This window comes from Crocuta crocuta, unplaced genomic scaffold (genome assembly GCF_008692635.1).
Source record: "Crocuta crocuta isolate KB4526 unplaced genomic scaffold, BGI_CrCroc_1.0 scaffold70, whole genome shotgun sequence".
Lineage (NCBI taxonomy): Eukaryota > Metazoa > Chordata > Mammalia > Carnivora > Hyaenidae > Crocuta > Crocuta crocuta.
This window is the reverse complement of record NW_027528417.1, coordinates 11,766,489-11,785,137: the sequence shown is the minus strand read 5'-3', so window position 1 is coordinate 11,785,137 and position 18,649 is coordinate 11,766,489. Positions and strand designations below refer to the sequence as shown.

Here is an 18,649-nt window from a genome sequence, read left to right as displayed (position 1 = left end):
ACTGGGATTGTGTGTGGTGTAGAATGTAAAGAATGGTATGGGAGGGACGCCTGCATGGCTCAGGCAGGCAGGTAAGCCTCCAACTCTTGGTTGGGACTCAGGTCATGACCTCACGGTTTGTGTGTTGGGCTCCGTGCTTAGATTCTCTCTCTCCCCCTCTCTTGCTCTGCCTCCCTCCCACTCATATGCATGCTCTCCCTTCTCCTTCTTTCTCAAAATAAATAAATAAACTTAAAAAAAAAAGAATGACACTAGAATCTAGAAGTTATTCTCCCTTTGTAACTTGGGATCACAGGCACCACAGCCTGTAGGCATTCTGTCTGCCGTCACCTAGTGGGTCTGTGCTTGTCTGCTTGTTTGATTCACACACAGCACACGTGGCCCTGCAGGCCCAATCATGCTTTGATTTTCTTTCTATTTCTAGTGTAAGTTTGTCTACAACTGAAGATGAAACGAGAACTCAAATTTTGAGCATCAAAAAAGTTACTGCTGAGGATCTCAAGCGCAACTACGTGTGTCATGCTAGAAATGCCAAAGGGGAGGTTGACAAACCAGCCAAGGTGAAACAGAAAGGTAATGGATGCGCTCAGCAGATGAGTCTGTGACCTCCAGATGTAACACTGTGGCGAGTAAGGAAAAAGAGAAAAATTGAGAAGGCAGTGCTCCAGCGCCTAGCACATCTGGCATATAGTAAGGAGTCAAAGATGAATTGAAAAATCTTGAAGGAAAATTTCCATCTATGTGAAGATACATAAAATATTATTTCTTACACTATTAGTAACTTAGTGCCCAAGTGTGGCATAAAACATCCACATGATTGTGAAAATGAGGCATAATTTTATATCACTACAGTCATGAAAAATGAAAAATAAAGAAAATGTTTCAAGCTACCAAAGATATAATGAAACTGGTAGAGTCACATATTGTTGGTGAATTGTAAAGACCCTTTTAGAAATCATTGATGACAGAGTTCGAGGGTCATGAAAATGACCGTATCATATGACTTAATACTTTTGGAATTTTTCCTGAACAAATAACAGAAAGAGAATTATGTACCCATCGCTATTCTTAGAAGCATTATCTATAATAATGAAACATTATAAATAGCAACCATCTAATTATATTCAGTACTTAAGTAAGATATAAAACATATCTTCTTAAAAATATAATCTTAAAATGATCATTTTAAATACTATGTAACAGTATTCAAGCAGGTTTATAATATGCCACCAGCCACAACTGCTAAAATGAAAATTATTTAAACAATGACTTAAAAAATGTAAAAGGATTTCTATGTTGATATCACTAACTTCCTCTACAATAAATAAAAATGATAACACTCTCTTGTGTGAGCTATTGCTACTGAAATAGAGTGTGTCTAAAATTATCTTTGGGTCTCTCACCTAACACAGAACCTCAGACAATTAATCCCTTTAAGAATATTTTTCAGTGATCTAGAGAAAGATCATGATGATTCATCACATGTGCAGTCATGTCATTGAGAATCTTCGTGGATCTTAGTCTCAGATGGAGCCTATAATATGAATACCAAAAGGAAAAAAAGGAAGTTAATGCATAATTCTTACACTTTGCAAAGGGATTTAAACCTTTTTTTAAAGCTGATGCCAAAACAAATTTCACCTTAACATTTCATTACAATCTAGAAAGTAAAAAGCAAAGTCCTGGAGTGTATGTATATGGCACTTAAGAAGTCTTAGTGGATTGGTTCTGGATAGTTAATTGCTTCTGCGCCTCTGAAGGCAGTGTAAAACAACAATATTCAACCAAATAATATAAGACAGTTTCCCGAAGTTCATTCCCAAGAACACTACTGGGACTCATTAGAGTACCGCGATTCAATATTTGTACTCTAGATTCAGAGAGCCTGTGTTGGAATCCTCATTTCCATGCATCCTAACTCTATGACCTTGAAAAATCACTTAACCTCTCTGACCTTCAGTTTCTTTATATTTAAACTAGGCAGATGATACCACTGTCTCATAAAGATGTTTTAAAGTACTCAGCACAATTACTGGCCTTTACACAAATATATTCAATGCTCAACAAATGTTAAGTCTACTTATTATTTCCACAAAATTTTCACAGATGTTATTTGACAAAGGTCAAACCTTTAGTATATAAAGTATCATTAAAGGCTAGATGAAACAAAACCAATCAAGCTACTTTAGTCAAGGGCCCCTTATTGTCTTTCATGTGTTAACATTTCATTTATTCATCCTTTCCTTTTCAGGTAGTCCTGTTAAATTCGGTAGAGATCATTTGGGGTTGTCCCATAGATGACTGAGATTCTCATTTTAATTTCATCCTTGCTTTGTTTGTGTGTTTCAATTTGGATAGTTTCTAGATTCCACCAATCATTTCTTTTTTGATATTTAATGGGCAGAATTTAAGGTTTCAGAATTGTATTTTTCTGTTTTTTTTTTTATTTCCATCTCTCCATAAAAATAGCCCTATTGATTTTTCTTATTTGTTCTTTTTTTTTTTCTTCCAAGATGTTATTTAAGTTGAAGTTAGTTAGCATATAGTGTAGTATTGGTTTCAGGAGTGGAATTCAGTGATTCATCAGTTAGATACAACACCCAGTGCTCCTCAAGTGCCCTCCTTAATGCCCATCATCCATTTAGCCCATCGCTCCACCCACCTCCTATCCAGCTACCCTCAATTGTTCTCTGTATTGAAGAGTCTCTTATGGTTTGTCTCCTTGTTTGTTTTTCTCTTATTTTATTTCTCCTCCTTTACCCCAATGTTCGTCTGTTTTGTCATGTTTTTTCTAATTCAACAGGAATATTGATAATACTCATTTTAAGTGCTTATTTGCTAATTCCATCATATTTGTCAATTCTGAGTCTGTTTCCTTTTTTGGCTGATTTTTCTTCTCATTATGGGTCTTTTCTTTTGCTTTTTGTTTTGTGTTTTAATTATATGCTGGACATTACATATGCTGCATCACTGAATGTCTGAGTTTTTAAAATGAGTGTTGTCCGGTTCTCACAGGTACTTAATTTACTTGTCTAATAGCTTGGGTTTTTTGTTTTGTTTTGCTTTGGTTTGGTTTGTTTGTTTGTTTGTTTGTTTTTTAAGAGTCCTGCTTATCTTTGCAGGACTTTACATCTGAAAACATAGATAAATCTGAAAAAAAAAATAGATAAATAAAAAATAAATAGATCCAATCCGCCCTTTTCTCTAAGGGCAGATTGGATTTATCTAGACTGTCTGGGGTCTCTGTTTAACACATGGGGAGCTACCCAAAGTTTCTTCACACGAGTCTTAACTCAAGTGCCCGCAGTCCTGCCTGTGCATCTAGAGTTGTTAAATTCCCAGTTTTCTAGCTGCTGTGCCCTTCATGGCACTTTTTCTGTCACTAGTAACTGTTCTTTGCCTGATCTTGTGAAGCGTCATCGACCGATGCAAAACTTTGTATTTTTCCAAAGACTTGAGGTCACCCCTTGCAGATTTATAGAGCTCTTTTTCTACACAGTTTTCTTCCCTCTTTGCCCAGGCCTATAAATTCAACCCAGGTCAGTAGTTCTGAACTCTGATTTCTGTCTCCTTAGCTCACTGTGATGACTGTACTTCTTTTTGGTTTTTCCCTTTCTATGTCACAGTCTAAAAGTGCCTTTAGGCAAAACACTAGGGTGATGGCGGGACTCAACTTTGTGGTGTCCTTTCTCCCACACATCACACACAGATCAACTACCACTTATCCACCTTAGAAAAACCATCATTGTAAATATTATGAGAGGAAGCTAACCCCAGTATCAGTCACTTCTCTGAGGCCAGAAGCTAAACCCAAACACACTAATTTTTTTTTTTTTTTTTTTTAAATTTTTAATGTTTTATTTATTTCTAGGAGAGAGAGAGAGAGACAGCGTGAGCAGGGGAGGGTCAGAGAGAGAAGGAGTCACAGACTGAAACAGGCTCCAGGCTCTGAGCTGGCAGTCAGCACAGAGCCCGACGCGGGGCTCGAACCCACGAACCGCGAGATCATGACCCAAGCGAAAGTCGGACGCTCAACCGACTAAGCCACTCAGGCGCCCCTAATTTTAATACACTATAGTAGTCAAACAAAGCAGGTCTGCAGATTAATTCAGTTATATGTCTCTGGTTTATTATCATATAGATAAGTTATTCTTCTAATAGTTTGTAATTTAGAGAAATGGTCATTCCACGGTTCCCAAAATTATCAAGAAGTCTCGGCAATTTGGCAGAGAAGAGACAGGTTCTGTGGCAGGGAATACTTGGAAATCCAAGAAGCTGGTGTTGGGCTAGAAGACTCAGTGGATAGCAAGGCCCCAACTGATGAAGATAAAAAAGAATAAGATATGGAGCACCTGGGTGGCTCAGTGGATTAAGCATCCAGCTTTGACTCAGGTCATGATCTCACAGTTCGTGAGTTCGAGCCCCGCATTGGACTCTGTGCTGACAGCTCGGAGTCTGCTTCAGATTCTGTGACTCCTTCTCTCTCTCTGCCCCTCCCCCACTCGCACTCTGTCTCTCAAAAATGAATAAATATTAAGAAAAAATAAGTTAGGTTCCCAAGGAGAAACAAAATTGTAGACCAATAACTTGAAACAGGGTGAAAGACTGCAGCTAAAGTCCTAGATTGGTTTAACTCAGGGTGGTAGCTGGAAATGTGGGCTTTGGAGCCTGTTATTACTGTAGAACTGCAAAAGGAATGGAGGGAATTCTGATTCAGGGAGGGGCAGCAGAGCAAGTGGCTAAATTTGGCAATATCCTAACTCAATTATAAGTGAGATCAAAGAGAGAAGCAGTTTAGAAGTCCAATTTGGTCAAATTGCATCACTCTTTCCTGATTGGAAACCCTTTTGTCTGGGATTGCATCAGAGTAAAGTCTTTATGCCAAAACATCAGAGGTCCAGCTGGGGCAGACAGAAAATGTGGGCCGAGGGTCACCCTTTCCCTGCAAGCCAGCAAAGCTTTATAGGAAAGCTTTATAGAACATTTCCTGCATGTGGTTTAAGCCATTGAGAAATTCAGCCTTGTGGATTATTTACCTTAAGAGTTCAATTAGTTAAATAACATTAGGAACTTGATATCATCAATATGGCCCCACAAAATATGGTCTATAAATATGACACATATAATTCAATGACCCAAAATTAAATTAAAAATCCCCACAAAAAAAGAAAATAAGCAGTAGTGAAATAAATGCGGCAGAGGGAAATTCCTGAAGGTAATTGATCTCTTGATCATTAGGCAACATATCTATTGATATATATATATTTTTTTTTTTCTTTAAATCCATTTCAGGTGCATTGACTGACTTTTTTTTTTTGTCACTATTACACAATGTCCAGCCAGAGGAGCCAAAATAACTGAGCAAATAATGAAGATGACAATGGGAATTACCCCAGTGTGCTGTTAACATAACATGTGCTCAGAAATACCAAGGACACAGCAGTTTTCATGCCAGCTACCCAAATTGATCTTAGCAAATTCTCAACAACTGCACTGACATAGCTTTTGACATTTGATGATGGAGTTTTCTTATTTTAAACATCATTATTCCTGGAACCAGCATAAGAATACCTGGTAATAATTCTGCACTGCGGAGTTCCACACTATCTCCAAGATAGGATTAGCATCCTGAGTTGAGGATAATGAACTTGAAACTCTAAGATCTGCCCTTTAATTAGAGAACTCCAAGCTCAGCTCCAGGCTGCTTACCATTTCCCCCGTAGGGTAGATACCTGTTTTAAAGGGGATTTTTCCACTAGCATATGATCAATAATTAAACTTCATGGCAGAGTTCTGCAAAGATCTCTGGACTTTGGAGTCAGGGAGCCCGGATAACAATCCCAGCTTTGAACAAAATTCCTTTGTGCCTCATCTTGGCAAGCACTTAACACAATGTTCAGGCGATCAAAGAAGCCTTTTCTCACTACCCGACCTGATACAACTCTACTGCCCCACTCCAGCCCCTCAGTCACCTCTATCACATTACCCCGGCTTATTTCCTTTATAGCACTGATCACTACCTAACATTAGTTGTCTTATCATTTATTTTCTTGCATTAGAATATTAGCTCTAAGGGGCGCCTGGGTGGCTTAGTCGGTTAAGCGTCCGACTTTCGCTTAGGTCATGATCTTGCGGTTCGTGGGTTCGAGCCCCGCGTTGGGCTCTGTGCTGACAGCCAGCTCAGAGCCTGGAGCCTGTTTCAGATTCTGTGTCTCCCTCTCTCTCTGACCCTCCCCTGCTCACGCTGTGTCTGTCTGTCTGTCTCTCTCTCTCTCTCTCTCCTAGAAATAAATAAAAAAATATTTAAAAAAAAGAATATTAGTTCTAAGAAGACAGAAACCCTTTCGGTCTTATCAACCATCGTATCCCCAACAGCATCTGGCAAATATTAGATAGTTATAAGTAATTGTCAAGTCAACTAATACATAATTTAAGCCACTCCTGCTTCAGATCCAAATATTCTATTCCCTCCTCAAACTCTTCGGCTTCATTATCACAAGCTAGTAAGGCAACCAAATGAAGTGGCTGATCCATATTGGAGAGCCAGATTTCTTTTAAACATCCCGGAAGTATATGGTGTTTTATCTGGAATGTTCATGGAGAGCTTCTGTATTCTAGGAGTAGGATGGATGAAGAAGACATAATCTCTACCTAGAAGACTATAAAAGTATAGTTTTAGTGGGGAGTAAGAGTGGAGAAGCAAGCTCATAGACAAATTAAAATATAACACAAATGCTCTAATATAATCATAAACATTGAGAAGAGTCGAAATTTCTGTCAGACAGATGCCAGGTGCAAGAAGAGTTTTACAAAATAATGACCTTGCAGCATGGACTTTAAAACCCAAGAAAGAGAAAGGACTATCCTTGCCAGAAGTCCCAGCATGAGCAAAGACATAGAGCTAAATCTTCCTGATGGTTTTGAAGAAAAGGCAATGGTAAATGAGACAGGTGGCTGGTGGTTTGGTCATAACAGACCTTGTTTACAGGGCTGAATTAATACATGTCTAGTTTTTAGGAAGTCGGGAATTACCTTATTCTATTTCTGACAATTCCAAAGAAACTGCTAAAATGCCTACCATATAAAAGTAAGCAGATTAGGTGGAAATCTGTTCATCTCTGTATAGTGCAACTTAATCTTCAGAATGTGTATCCTAGAACTATAAACCTGAGAGATACTTTCAAAGCCAAGCATACTTAGCATTTGGCCGATCCCTCTGTTACTTCCCAATGAAAACAAGATTTTTGAGGCTCCTTTCCGACTTTATAGGAAAAGTCATTAAATTTCTTCCATGTGGCACTGAAAAGGAGATGGAATTAAGACTAATGGAAACACATTAAGATGTTCACTCAATCCAACTGCACCAACAATCAAAATTCTATCAGTACCATGGTCTTGTCTAGGTAGTGGTAAGGATTCCATCCCAAGAGATGGACAAATGGAAGATTTCAAAAATATTTTTGAGGGGATTCGTTGAGCAGATTGTGCACTGAATGAGATGACCTTCGAGATCCTGTCCGATGCCAAAATGCATATACAATATACCATTTACATACTATGAATATGTATTAATTTATATAACATCAAAGTCTCTTCAAGCCACCTACTGGTTAAAACACCTATGTCAGGCACTGGAAACAAAAAGATGAAGAGGACACAGGCTGGCACTAAAACCCCGTGCTTAAACCCTATCATGTTATCTCTGCCTGTCCACACGTACAAGCCAGGAGCATAGCTCAGCCGCTTGGCTTAGCCGGCTATTTGCAGGATGACAGATCACTGTGATCACCACGTAAAACTCAACTGTTTCTTTGTTGTTCACTCCATGGACAGCTCCAAGATACACGGTGGAATTGGCATGTGGTTTTGGAGCCACCGTCCTGCTGGTAGTGATTCTCATTGTTGTTTACCACGTTTACTGGCTGGAGATGGTCTTATTTTACCGGGCTCATTTTGGAACAGATGAAACCATTTTAGGTGAGTAATGGAAGTTGGATGTCAATACCTTCTACAGTCCTTTTCAGAAAGCATATTGGCTTGATAAAACCTAGACTAGCTGGGAAATCTAATCTAACTAACTTCTGTTGCGGCCCTTACTACTGAAAATCTTTCTAATGTAGATTATTTTGCTTTAATGGCTCACTATGTGTTTGGTCTAGATGGGCCTGTCTAAAGAGAAACATATGCAAGCCACATGTGTAATTTAATATTTTCTAGTGGTCACAGTAGGAAAAGTATTAAAAAGAAAGGGAAGATTATTTTAATAATATATCTTATTTAACCCAATAGACTCAAAATACTATTATTTTAGCATATAATTAATATTTAAAGCTGATGGTGATCTTTTAGTCTTATTTTTTGGTATTCGAAATGTCAAAATTTAGCCTGTGTTATATTTTCAACTTACAGCATATCTCACTTCAGACCAGCTGCATTTCAAGCATTCGATAGCTACGTGTAGCTGTGTCTTCTGTAACTGGACAGTGCAGGTCTACTCTTTGTACTTGAAGGTGGTCCATGCACCAGCAACGTCAGCATCGCATGGGAGCTTATTAAAAGGAGAATCTTAAGCTAACCCCTCTACTGAGTCAGGATCTACATTTTAACAATATTCCCAAATGGTTCAGGTGCACATTAAAATTTTAGAAGCACTGCACTAGTTCACATTTGCCTGGTCACAAGAATGGGGCAATTAAACATGCTGATTCTTAGACTCGTCCCATAAGATTTTCATTCAGTAGGTTTGTGGAAGAGACACAGAACCTGGATTATTCCTGAGAGGTGATTTTTATAATGAGGCAACTCTGGGAAAGATGGATTTATTGAATCTCAGTATATGTACTTATATACATTTTTAATGTTTATCTATTTTTTGAGAGGGGGGAAAGAGGGCAGAGAGAGGGAGAGAGAGAATCCCAATCAGGCCCTATGCTGACAGAGGGGCTTGAACTCACGAACCATGAGATCATGACCTGAGCCGAGATCGAGGGTCAGATGCTTAACCGACTGAGCCACCCAGGTGCCCCAAATCAAAGTATATATATATATTTTTATTTTTTTATTTTTTTTATTTATTTCTAGGAGAGAGAGAGAGAGAGAGAGACAGCGTGAGCAGGGGAGGGTCAGAGAGAGGGAGATACAGACTCTGAAATAGGCTCCAGGCTCTGAGCTGGCTGTCAGCACAGAGCCCGACGCGGGGCTCGAACCCACGAACCGTGAGATCATGACCTAAGTGAAAGCCGGACACTTAACCGACTAAGCCACCCAGGTGCCCCAAATCAAAGTATATTTTTAATTGTAGTTATTTTCAGGTATAAATAATTTAGACACTTTCTGAAAGTTCTGCTCCATTTACAATTCTAATATATCAGTGAGTCACAAACTAGGACAGGAACTATACATTTTCTGCATGGTATATTCATTGCCAGCACCTATGATTGACTATTTGCATCCTGATTGTGTTAATTCATAGTCAAATGAGCCAACCTTCATTTATTCTTCACTATAAACACTAAACTTAGTGATATGAGAGTAGTAGACACATCAGACAAAATCTGTAATTACACCTCAAAAATAGTCATTTTGCCTGGAGACCTGTCACAGGTAGGAAATCACATAAAAATCTGTCAGATAATTCATACAGTTAAAAAAAAAAAAGCAAACTTGTCTAGTAGGCAAAAGTTTGATTTAAGAAAGAAATGCAATACTATTGAGAAACTCTTCTAATTTATATCGGATCTCTCTTCTTTTGCCAGATGGGAAAGAATATGATATTTATGTATCTTACGCAAGGAATGCCGAGGAAGAAGAGTTTGTGTTACTGACCCTCCGTGGAGTTTTGGAGAATGAATTTGGATACAAGCTGTGCATCTTTGACCGTGACAGTCTCCCTGGGGGAAGTAGGTATCTCACATGAGTACAAGCGATGCCACCCTGAATGGCAGAGGGAATCCTTAGTTTAGGGTCAGGTGTGGGAGTCATGGCAGAGCTCTGTGTTGCCATCTTGGGATATTTACATTCCAGTTGGTTGATGTAATAGACAGAGAGTTCTTTAGGAATAAAATTACATCATGAGTTGTAGATTATTCAAGTGCCATTTATGGTTGTATTCTAGCCCCCCTTGTAAGTATTAAGAACTCAGTGTCAGAAAAGTGTGGAGGCACAGTGGATTAGAACTTTTTAAATGCCTCAGTTATTTTATTTTATTTTCTAATGTTTATTTTTGAGAGAGCGAGAGAGAGAGCTGGAAAGAGGCAGAGAGAGGAGACACAGAATCCGAAGCAGGCTCCAGACTCTGAGCTGTCAGCCCAGGGCTCGATGCAGGGCTCGAATCCACAAACCACAAGATTATGACCTGAGCTGAAGTCAGATGCGTAACTGACTGAGCCACCTAGGTGCTCCAAATGCCTCAGTTTTAAATGTTTACACACATTTAGATACGTAGAAGGTTTAAGCAAATTAGCATTAATTTCCCTAGAATTTTTTTTTAAAAAAATACTGAGTTTAAACAACATTTTTACAAAGGCTGAAGTGTACTTAATTTTACTAAGAATGAGTTTGTGAAGAAAGTGCATGGAATCTTTCTTTATGTAAAGTACTCACTCATATAATCAGAATGTTTCCCTGTGTCATTTGCTAATTTCCTTTTCCTCCCTTTTGTTTTCTAGCAAGCCAGTGCTATTCATATTCCCCTTTTTCTTGGGTCTGTTTTTTCCTTTCTGTCAGCTTATACATCTGAGATGTAGTTTAAAGTTTTACAAAAGCCAGTATACCCTAATGGGTTAAAAAAAAGAAACTTGAATTGCTGAATGTTTTCAAGGAAAAGTACATCCCTAATTTTTCAGATTCACCCAGTAACATACAAAGTGAGAGCCTTTTTGAGTCTGTTTTAATAAATACATAATAGCATTCCTTAACCCACCGTTAAACTTTGTACGTTGAAATGCATGTAATGTATCTAATCTTCAGCAGAAGAAATTAATTTTCCTCCCCTAAAACCCTGCTTGTGTTAACCATTTCAGATGTTTTTGAAACTGTTATGTGGATAATGGAGATATAAAATGGACTGAAATGTTCATGCTCATTTTGAATTAGTCAGACCACGTATTTTATCTCCTGTCATCACCTAGAAGTCCATCATACTTGTGTTCTATAGCTGATAAATCTCTCAGGATCATTTTGCTGGTAAACAATGACTTGATAAAACAGCTAAAGGACAAATTCCATTCATTTTAAGACTTAACATCTTAAATCATTTATTCAGCTATTTATTAATTCATTCTGCCATTCAACAAATATTTATCACTTTGTGAAAAGTTAGATAAAAGTATGCAGTATCACAATGACCCTCCTGTAGGGGTTGATAATTCTTTGAAGAATTCAAGTTCTACATAATTACTCTTGTGTCTTGCTTTGAGGGTTGATCCTTGTGATCTGCGCCCCACGCTTCTTTTCTTGCTCTTTGCCTCTGAGTCTCCTTCCATGCCTACACACAGTCTGCCTCCAGCAACACTGCTTGGAGTAGATAATTACTTATTCCTCAATTCTTCTCCAGACTGCACAGGGAATTATAATTGCAAGTCTTTCCCTTTGGCCTCTGTACCTGTGAAGGTGAAGGGCCAAAATAACTACTTAGATTGTAAGCCCTGAAATATCTTTCCACAGTCCTCACGTATTCCCTGGAGTTGGCTCCTTTTTGAACTCCAGGTAAAGGATTATACAATCCTAGATAAGCAACCTTGAGGAGATGGATTATTCTCAAGAATTTGGTGACAGGAACTAATCAGAGCCCTTGATAACAGAATAAAATTATGCCGAATTTCCATTTTCCCTGTTTCTCTTCCTTCTTTTCTGACCTAAGGAAAGTATTTGCCTGTTAGAAAGGCAGACACATTAGCTAGCAGCTACTGAAACACATGGCTTCATAGTAATGATAGGAGTTTAAGGAGAAAGATCCAGGGACTAATTTAGGCTCCAGAACAGAGAGCAGAATAGAAGACTGAGCCGAGAATGTGATGCCAGCCAAAATGCCATTCAGTTAGCTAGACTTTTTAAAGTTCCTATTCTAAGGACATAGACCAGTCTGAGTCAAGTAGGAGTCTGGCAACAGGGAGGGACTTTCAGAAAATGAATGTTCCTACTCTTTGCTTTCCTGTGTTGGTGAGAAATGAATTTCCATGACTTTGACTCTATGAGGATTATCTTTTTAAATACCCACTGACATTAGGGAGTAGACACATGGGTATCGTTGGGGAGAAAGGGCTCAGGAGCTGATTTGACTGGGCTGCAGCGTGCCACGTGGTTTGAAGAAATCGATTTCTGTACGATTCATCTACTTCTCATAAAGCTTTTGAAGACCAAGGTCACAGAAGTATACTTGGCTTCGTACCTGTTTAGAATTCTTTTGGGGGTGGAATGTGTGTGTCTTGTTTTCAGTACCTTGGAGAAGTGTGGCATTTATTGGACAGTGAGGGCACCTTAGGATTAAGTTGTTGCAAATGTTCTTGGTAAAAGTTTCAACTCAATTCCCAGGCTGTCACCCTAAGTTCCCTACACTTGCTCGCTAAGCCCCAGGCCTTGGGGGAGTTCTTGGCCAACACTAATCCCCATGGTGTTTTCTTTCTCAGTTGTCACAGATGAGACCTTGAGCTTCATTCAGAAAAGCAGACGCCTCCTGGTTGTCCTAAGCCCCAACTACGTGCTCCAGGGAACCCAAGCCCTGCTGGAGCTCAAGGCTGGCCTAGAAAACATGGCCTCTCGGGGCAACATCAACGTCATTTTAGTGCAGTACAAAGCGGTGAAGGAGACGAAGGTGAAAGAACTGAAGAGGGCTAAGACGGTGCTCACGGTCATTAAATGGAAAGGGGAGAAATCCAAGTATCCACAAGGCAGGTTCTGGAAGCAGCTGCAGGTGGCCATGCCAGTGAGGAAAAGTTCCAGGTGGTCTAGAAGTGGCGAGCAGGGTCTCTCCTATGCATCCTTGAAAAATGTATGAAAGGGACAATCATGAAAGAGGCAAAGAGAACCAAGGGCCCTCCAGGAAGGAAGGGTCCCCTTTCTTTGTTCCCAACGTATCGTTTCACAGACAGAACACAATTCTGTCCAAGCCTCCCCGGAGGGATAAATTCAGGGTGACCGTATGACTGGTTGCGGTGCTTCCTCAGGCAATACTAAGGTTTCGCATGGTAGTGCCGCCAGTCCGTCACCAGTATCTGATGGCACTGTGTTCTTTGCAGGCAAAGACTTGGTTGATGCGAATTTCTCTGCATCCTCTGTCCCTGTTTCCAATCTCCATCCCCTCTTCCTCTCTTATGTTTTATAACCTTAACGTTGTGGAGCAGCCTTTTGCTGTGGAGGCCAAGACCCCTTAAAGATAACTCATCTGTTAACAAGGTCATTGTGAGTTGCCAAGTACTTTTCTTTTTAGGTTTACTCGCCAGTTAAAAAGATAATCAATGCCCACGTTTATTTTAGCTGAGGACACTGAGCTCTTGGGCTCATCAAGCTGTGCAGCACACCCTCAAAGCCAGACTGACCCCACTTAGGGCTACACAGAGCCCTGTCACTGAAAGTGTTCCTTACGATGGTTTTAAAGGGCTCGCCTGCCTTTTCTACGACATCTCTTGTGCCCTCCATCTCAGGTCATTGATGTCATGTTTGTCAACTTGAGAAATATACCATATGTTTAGAATTTCAGTAAACTCCTGGATATCTGTAGGTCGACCCATATTTCTCCACCGCCCGTGTCTACGGTGCCTTCTGCCAACTATTTACAGTTTGCAAGCGGTCCCAGTCTGACAGGAAGCTTCTACTAATGGTGCTAATAGAGAGTGAAATAACAGCAAAATGCTTTTAGGGCATTTTCTGGCTTGTGAGAAAAGCACAGAACAGGGTGTTCAACAATTTGTCTTTTAATCTCAGCCTTGCTAATGTGAATATTAGGAAAGTGATTTCTCCTCACTCGCTTCTGTCTCCCCATTGTAAAATGTGGAAGTTAGACTCCGTGACCTTGAGAGTTGCTTTTAGCATTAATATTCTACGAGAATTAACTGGACCACTCAGTACTTTCTATATCTTATTCACTAGTACAGTTAATACATTCACGCTAAACAAGTCAGTCTCTTCCGTGAAACTTGCTTTACTTTGTTTTAAATGAAATTGTACTGTTATTGGGACTTGGAAAAGTGAAAACTAAGTCCAGAGTTTACAGAGTGGTAAATATATATATATATATACATATATATATATGTATGCACACATACACATATATACATATATGCACAAAAACATGAGTTATAAATGTATGTATATCTACATTGTATATATACATATACACATGAATTATATATGTGTATATATGTATGTATATATGTGTGTATATATGCATGTATATATGTGTGTATACGTATGTATGTATATGTGTATATATATGCGCACACACATGTGTACACAGGCATGTGACTTTAAATAGCTATTGACACTCTCGTCCAGTTCTTAAATTATGTTTCTATTGTAGTGCTTTTGTGTCAGTGTTTTCTGTACATCACTTGTAAATTCATAGCCCACAGAGTAGTAGTTGTTTGTTCTTGCCTTTCCTAAATTAGTATAAATAACTTCCTGCTGCTATATTTGGTATGGGTGCAGTGGAGTCTATGCTCACCGCTAGGCAGTGCCCTTCCACTGGAATGAATTGATCATCTACTTTGTCATAGGCACATACAACACACTCTGAGACTAAGCTATGGTAATCTCAGCATTCAACTACTGCGGAGATAAATCTCTATTTGGACTGTTGGGTAATAGAGAAAAGAAAAATAAAGTACCTATAGAAGAGCATGAGTATCCCATGAAACACCATAATTCATAATTTAAGGGAACCCTTATACCAATGTTATGAATGTTGATAACCAATTCTAAAACCATATCCTATGTTTAAGTGCCCTTCTGCAGTGCTAAAGTCCATAATAAATCATTTCTCTACAGTGAAGGTATTATTTTAAATTGAAGAAAAGAAAAGCTTCATGAATTCTTGACGATAAAACTATGGTATAGAGTCATTCTTGGATATTTTTTGCGTATTAATGCTTTTCCTTGTTACAAACCACAATTACCCCTCCTGTTAACCCTTCATCCAGAAGAGCAGGGGAAAGCTGACACTAGAAAAGGTTTGAGTATCAATTGCATGAGTTTTGGGTAATGGAAGACAGTCCCCTCACAGGTGGCCATTCTCTTGCCAAAACTGCATTCTTTCTGCACTTTCAGATTCAGTATTTATTCCAAGTGCTTTTGGGTATCCCTAGAAACGTCTTGATATTCTTTTTCCTATTTATAGACTGGCTTTTGATATTGAACTTTTCCAAATGCTAAATCAAAAGCATCTCAAATCTAAATGATATGTCTCATTCTCAAAAAATTGTGTTTTATGGTTTTTTTGTTTGTTTTATGTCCCTGAAGATGGCCAGTACAAAATTTTTGAGAGAGATGAGGAAATACAATTTTTGTCTCTACTGTTTAAAAAAACCTTAATGGAAAAAAAAAAAAAAACACATCTTAATGGTTTTAGATATATGATACAAAGATCTTCTGCACCCGAGTTAACAAAGAACCATGACATATAAAATGTCTAATTACACAATCATACAAAATTGATTTCATTATCTTCTGTATTGTAACTTAGATGATTCCCTAGGATTCTAATAAACAAGCACTCCATTGTATTGGGAAACAAAAGCATTATTCCACTTGCTAATCATCCACTTCTTTCCATAGGGTTTAATGTTTTAAGATTGTCTTATTATCTTTTTTATTTTATTCATAAACTTTTGTATTTTCCATTTTCCATTTGATTTGTAAATTTGTTTCTTTTAAAAATAAACCATTTATTTTCAGCTTTGGATTTTATTTTGTGCATGTGTTTTATGTATTTATTTTCATGTTTGGTCATAAGAAATGAGAATAAGAAGAATTCATGATACACATCAAAAGAAATGTTAGGAGTTACATTAGTTAAATTTCTCTTTCTGAGAGAAAGCTGAGAAAAATGAGAACTTTATATCAACATTTTCTTTACATGTAGATAAAAGTTGCTTAAGTAAAATGAATTCTTCTCGTATACCAGGTGTGTGTGTGTGTGTGTGTGTGTGTGTGTGTGTGTGTATGGAGACAGGTGAAGAATAACAGAGCTTCAGAGAGAGAGAGGGAAGAGAGAGAGAGCAATAGACTAGGAGATTATTTCATTAGTTTTCTTTTTTATTCGCATCTATTTTCAATAGACAGAATTTTAAAAATTTATTATTCACTTAAAAATCCACATATTAAGGTGATTCTCTAAATTACCGTGAACAATTGCTTCAAATTCAATTAACACTAGTCCATACATCAGTTTAATATTATGTTCACTAGACACTGAATATAATTTAACCAAAGTGATTAATTCAAATGTCTACCACATGTAGATATTTACATGCACGTATTTTTAGGTTTTTAGCAACCTTGTAAGCTTGCTCTTATTATATGCATTTATACATGGGTGAATGCAGATTTAAAGATATTAAGGTAAAAACAGATAAATGGAGAAACAAGTATTTGAATTCAGACTCATTTTCCAAATTAGGTGCCTCCCCCTACCCACTTTTTTATTTAATTTTTAAAAAATGTTTATTTTTGGGAGAGAGAGAGACAGAATGTGAGCGGGAGAGGGGCAGAGAGAGAGAGGGAGACACAGAATCCAAAATGGGCTCCAGGCTCTGAACTGTCAGCACAGAGCCTGAAGTGGGGCTCGAACTCTGAATGGTGAGATCATGACCTGAGCTGAAGTCAGACGCTTAACCGACTGAGCCACCCAGGCAACCCCACCCCATTTTTTTTTTTTACTGCACTTCATGTTTTAAGAAAGAGAGAGACGTTTGTTGCCCTTGCACACACCAATAATCTAGCCAAAGAACAAAATTACAGTCCTAGTGTTCTTCTAGGTGAATTCCAGGGAGATTATGACCTTTAAAGGCAGGAGTATTCTAGAGTATTGATGAATTATAGATCATAAAGTATGACTTCAAAATTAATTTAGTACTACACAAGAAATCTGGTCTCATCAGTATATAGCCCTACCCCACTTTTTGAGCCAAACAGAATAAACAACTTAATTTATGACTCTCTCGCCATAAAATCTTCAACATTAAAAAATAATAACAATTCACAACCTCAATTACAGTTTTTACAATATGGAAGACATTAAAATATATCAAAAAGGCAGCAACTTCCTTCAAAGTACTGTGTGAAGACCCCTAGGTATAGCCCAACCCCCGTCTGCTAAGCATCTTCTACATCCATTCCTCAATGTCTGGAATTCCACCAGACATTCCACCATATTTGTTTCTTTTTAGCATTGCCCTCTCTCAAATGCAAATTTTGCATTTTCAGGATGAGGTACCAATAATTTTTTAAAAAAGATAAAAAGCTAGAGTCTTTCCTTAAAGGATCTAAACAGCATTTTATTTTCAACAGTGGTATTCCCATTGGACAGAACATTTTCCTAATGAGACTATTTTGAAGTGAAATACACAACATGCACATGCACACACACACACTTTGAGTGCACAAAGATTTTTTTTGTTGATTATCTATCCACATTGTTTTAAGGTTATATTGTATTCTTCATGAGATAAGAGAAGCAGTGGGTTTTCTTTTACATTGTCAAGTTTATGAAAAACAGCTACACAGATTCTGAGTAGGATGGGGATAGGGAATTTCCAAAACACACACACACACACATGCACAGGCTTTGAAGATAAGTGACAATTTAGATTTATCTTTTAAGATCAAAATAAAAATTCTCTAAAACTATTTTGCACTCTTGATAAAACTAGTTAAAAGGTCTTAAAAATTGAACACATGTCTCTTTCAATTACCTTTCAGGTTAATTTTAAATTTACTAATTGGAAAGAACTAAGCTGGTAAGGAGCACAGCTCCTTCATTCCACGTCAAATTTGTAATCATCAGATTCACTGCAAACTTTCCGCTCGTCATCACAGGCTAGAAAGTCTCTCCATCACTGTTTCATCTAAGGCCCCAAAAGGGGAGGTCTCCAACCTCATGGTCTGTCTATAGCAACTGTTTTCAGAATCGTCAATGGCTGTGATTCACACATTTGGAAATCCTTTCCTTTATGAAATCACATTGTTTAAGCCCTTAAATCTCATATGAACTAAGCACTACATTTATCTCAGCAACTTTCCACTGGAATCTGTCCAAACCCACCACAGTAACTGTTAGAAGTTAACGCATTATCAGAAGTCTTTATTTGATTCCCGCCCATTGTCTATGTTGTTGCTCCTTTAATTGATTTTTAGTCCAACTCTTCATACATATACTTGGAAAAAGGAAGGGAATTTTGCTTGATAACCAGGTCAATACTATGAACTGTCTGATGCTGTGTCCAAAAATTTTAAGAACCAAGAGATAAAGCTGTGTGGATCTTAGGAGATGCCAATTCCCTATTGCTCTTTGTTGATAAGACTAAGTCTGAAGCATTGTGTTCAATCCTGTTCCAGATATTACTCTAGGGAAACACATATATAAACTAAATATTACTCAGAGGAAAATGATAAAAGTGGTGGGGGAGAGACTTAAAAGCATGTCTTCTGGGGAAGA

The 18,649-nt window shown here is 38.1% G+C and overlaps 1 protein-coding gene across 1 annotated transcript in view; it reads left to right on the top strand.

The window, feature by feature from the left end:
• IL1RAP (interleukin 1 receptor accessory protein) overlaps positions 1 to 15,887 on the top strand; it is a 129,153-nt gene extending 113,266 nt beyond the window's left edge. Inside the window, exons 8-11 of the mRNA XM_077754379.1 lie at positions 425 to 573; positions 7,834 to 7,977; positions 9,756 to 9,899; positions 12,627 to 15,887. Coding sequence (XP_077610505.1) covers positions 425 to 573; positions 7,834 to 7,977; positions 9,756 to 9,899; positions 12,627 to 12,994 — 805 coding nt within the window. The 3' untranslated portion in view covers positions 12,995 to 15,887. The remainder of the gene's footprint in view (positions 1 to 424; positions 574 to 7,833; positions 7,978 to 9,755; positions 9,900 to 12,626) is intronic.
• Positions 15,888 to 18,649: the final 2,762 nt, after the last annotated feature.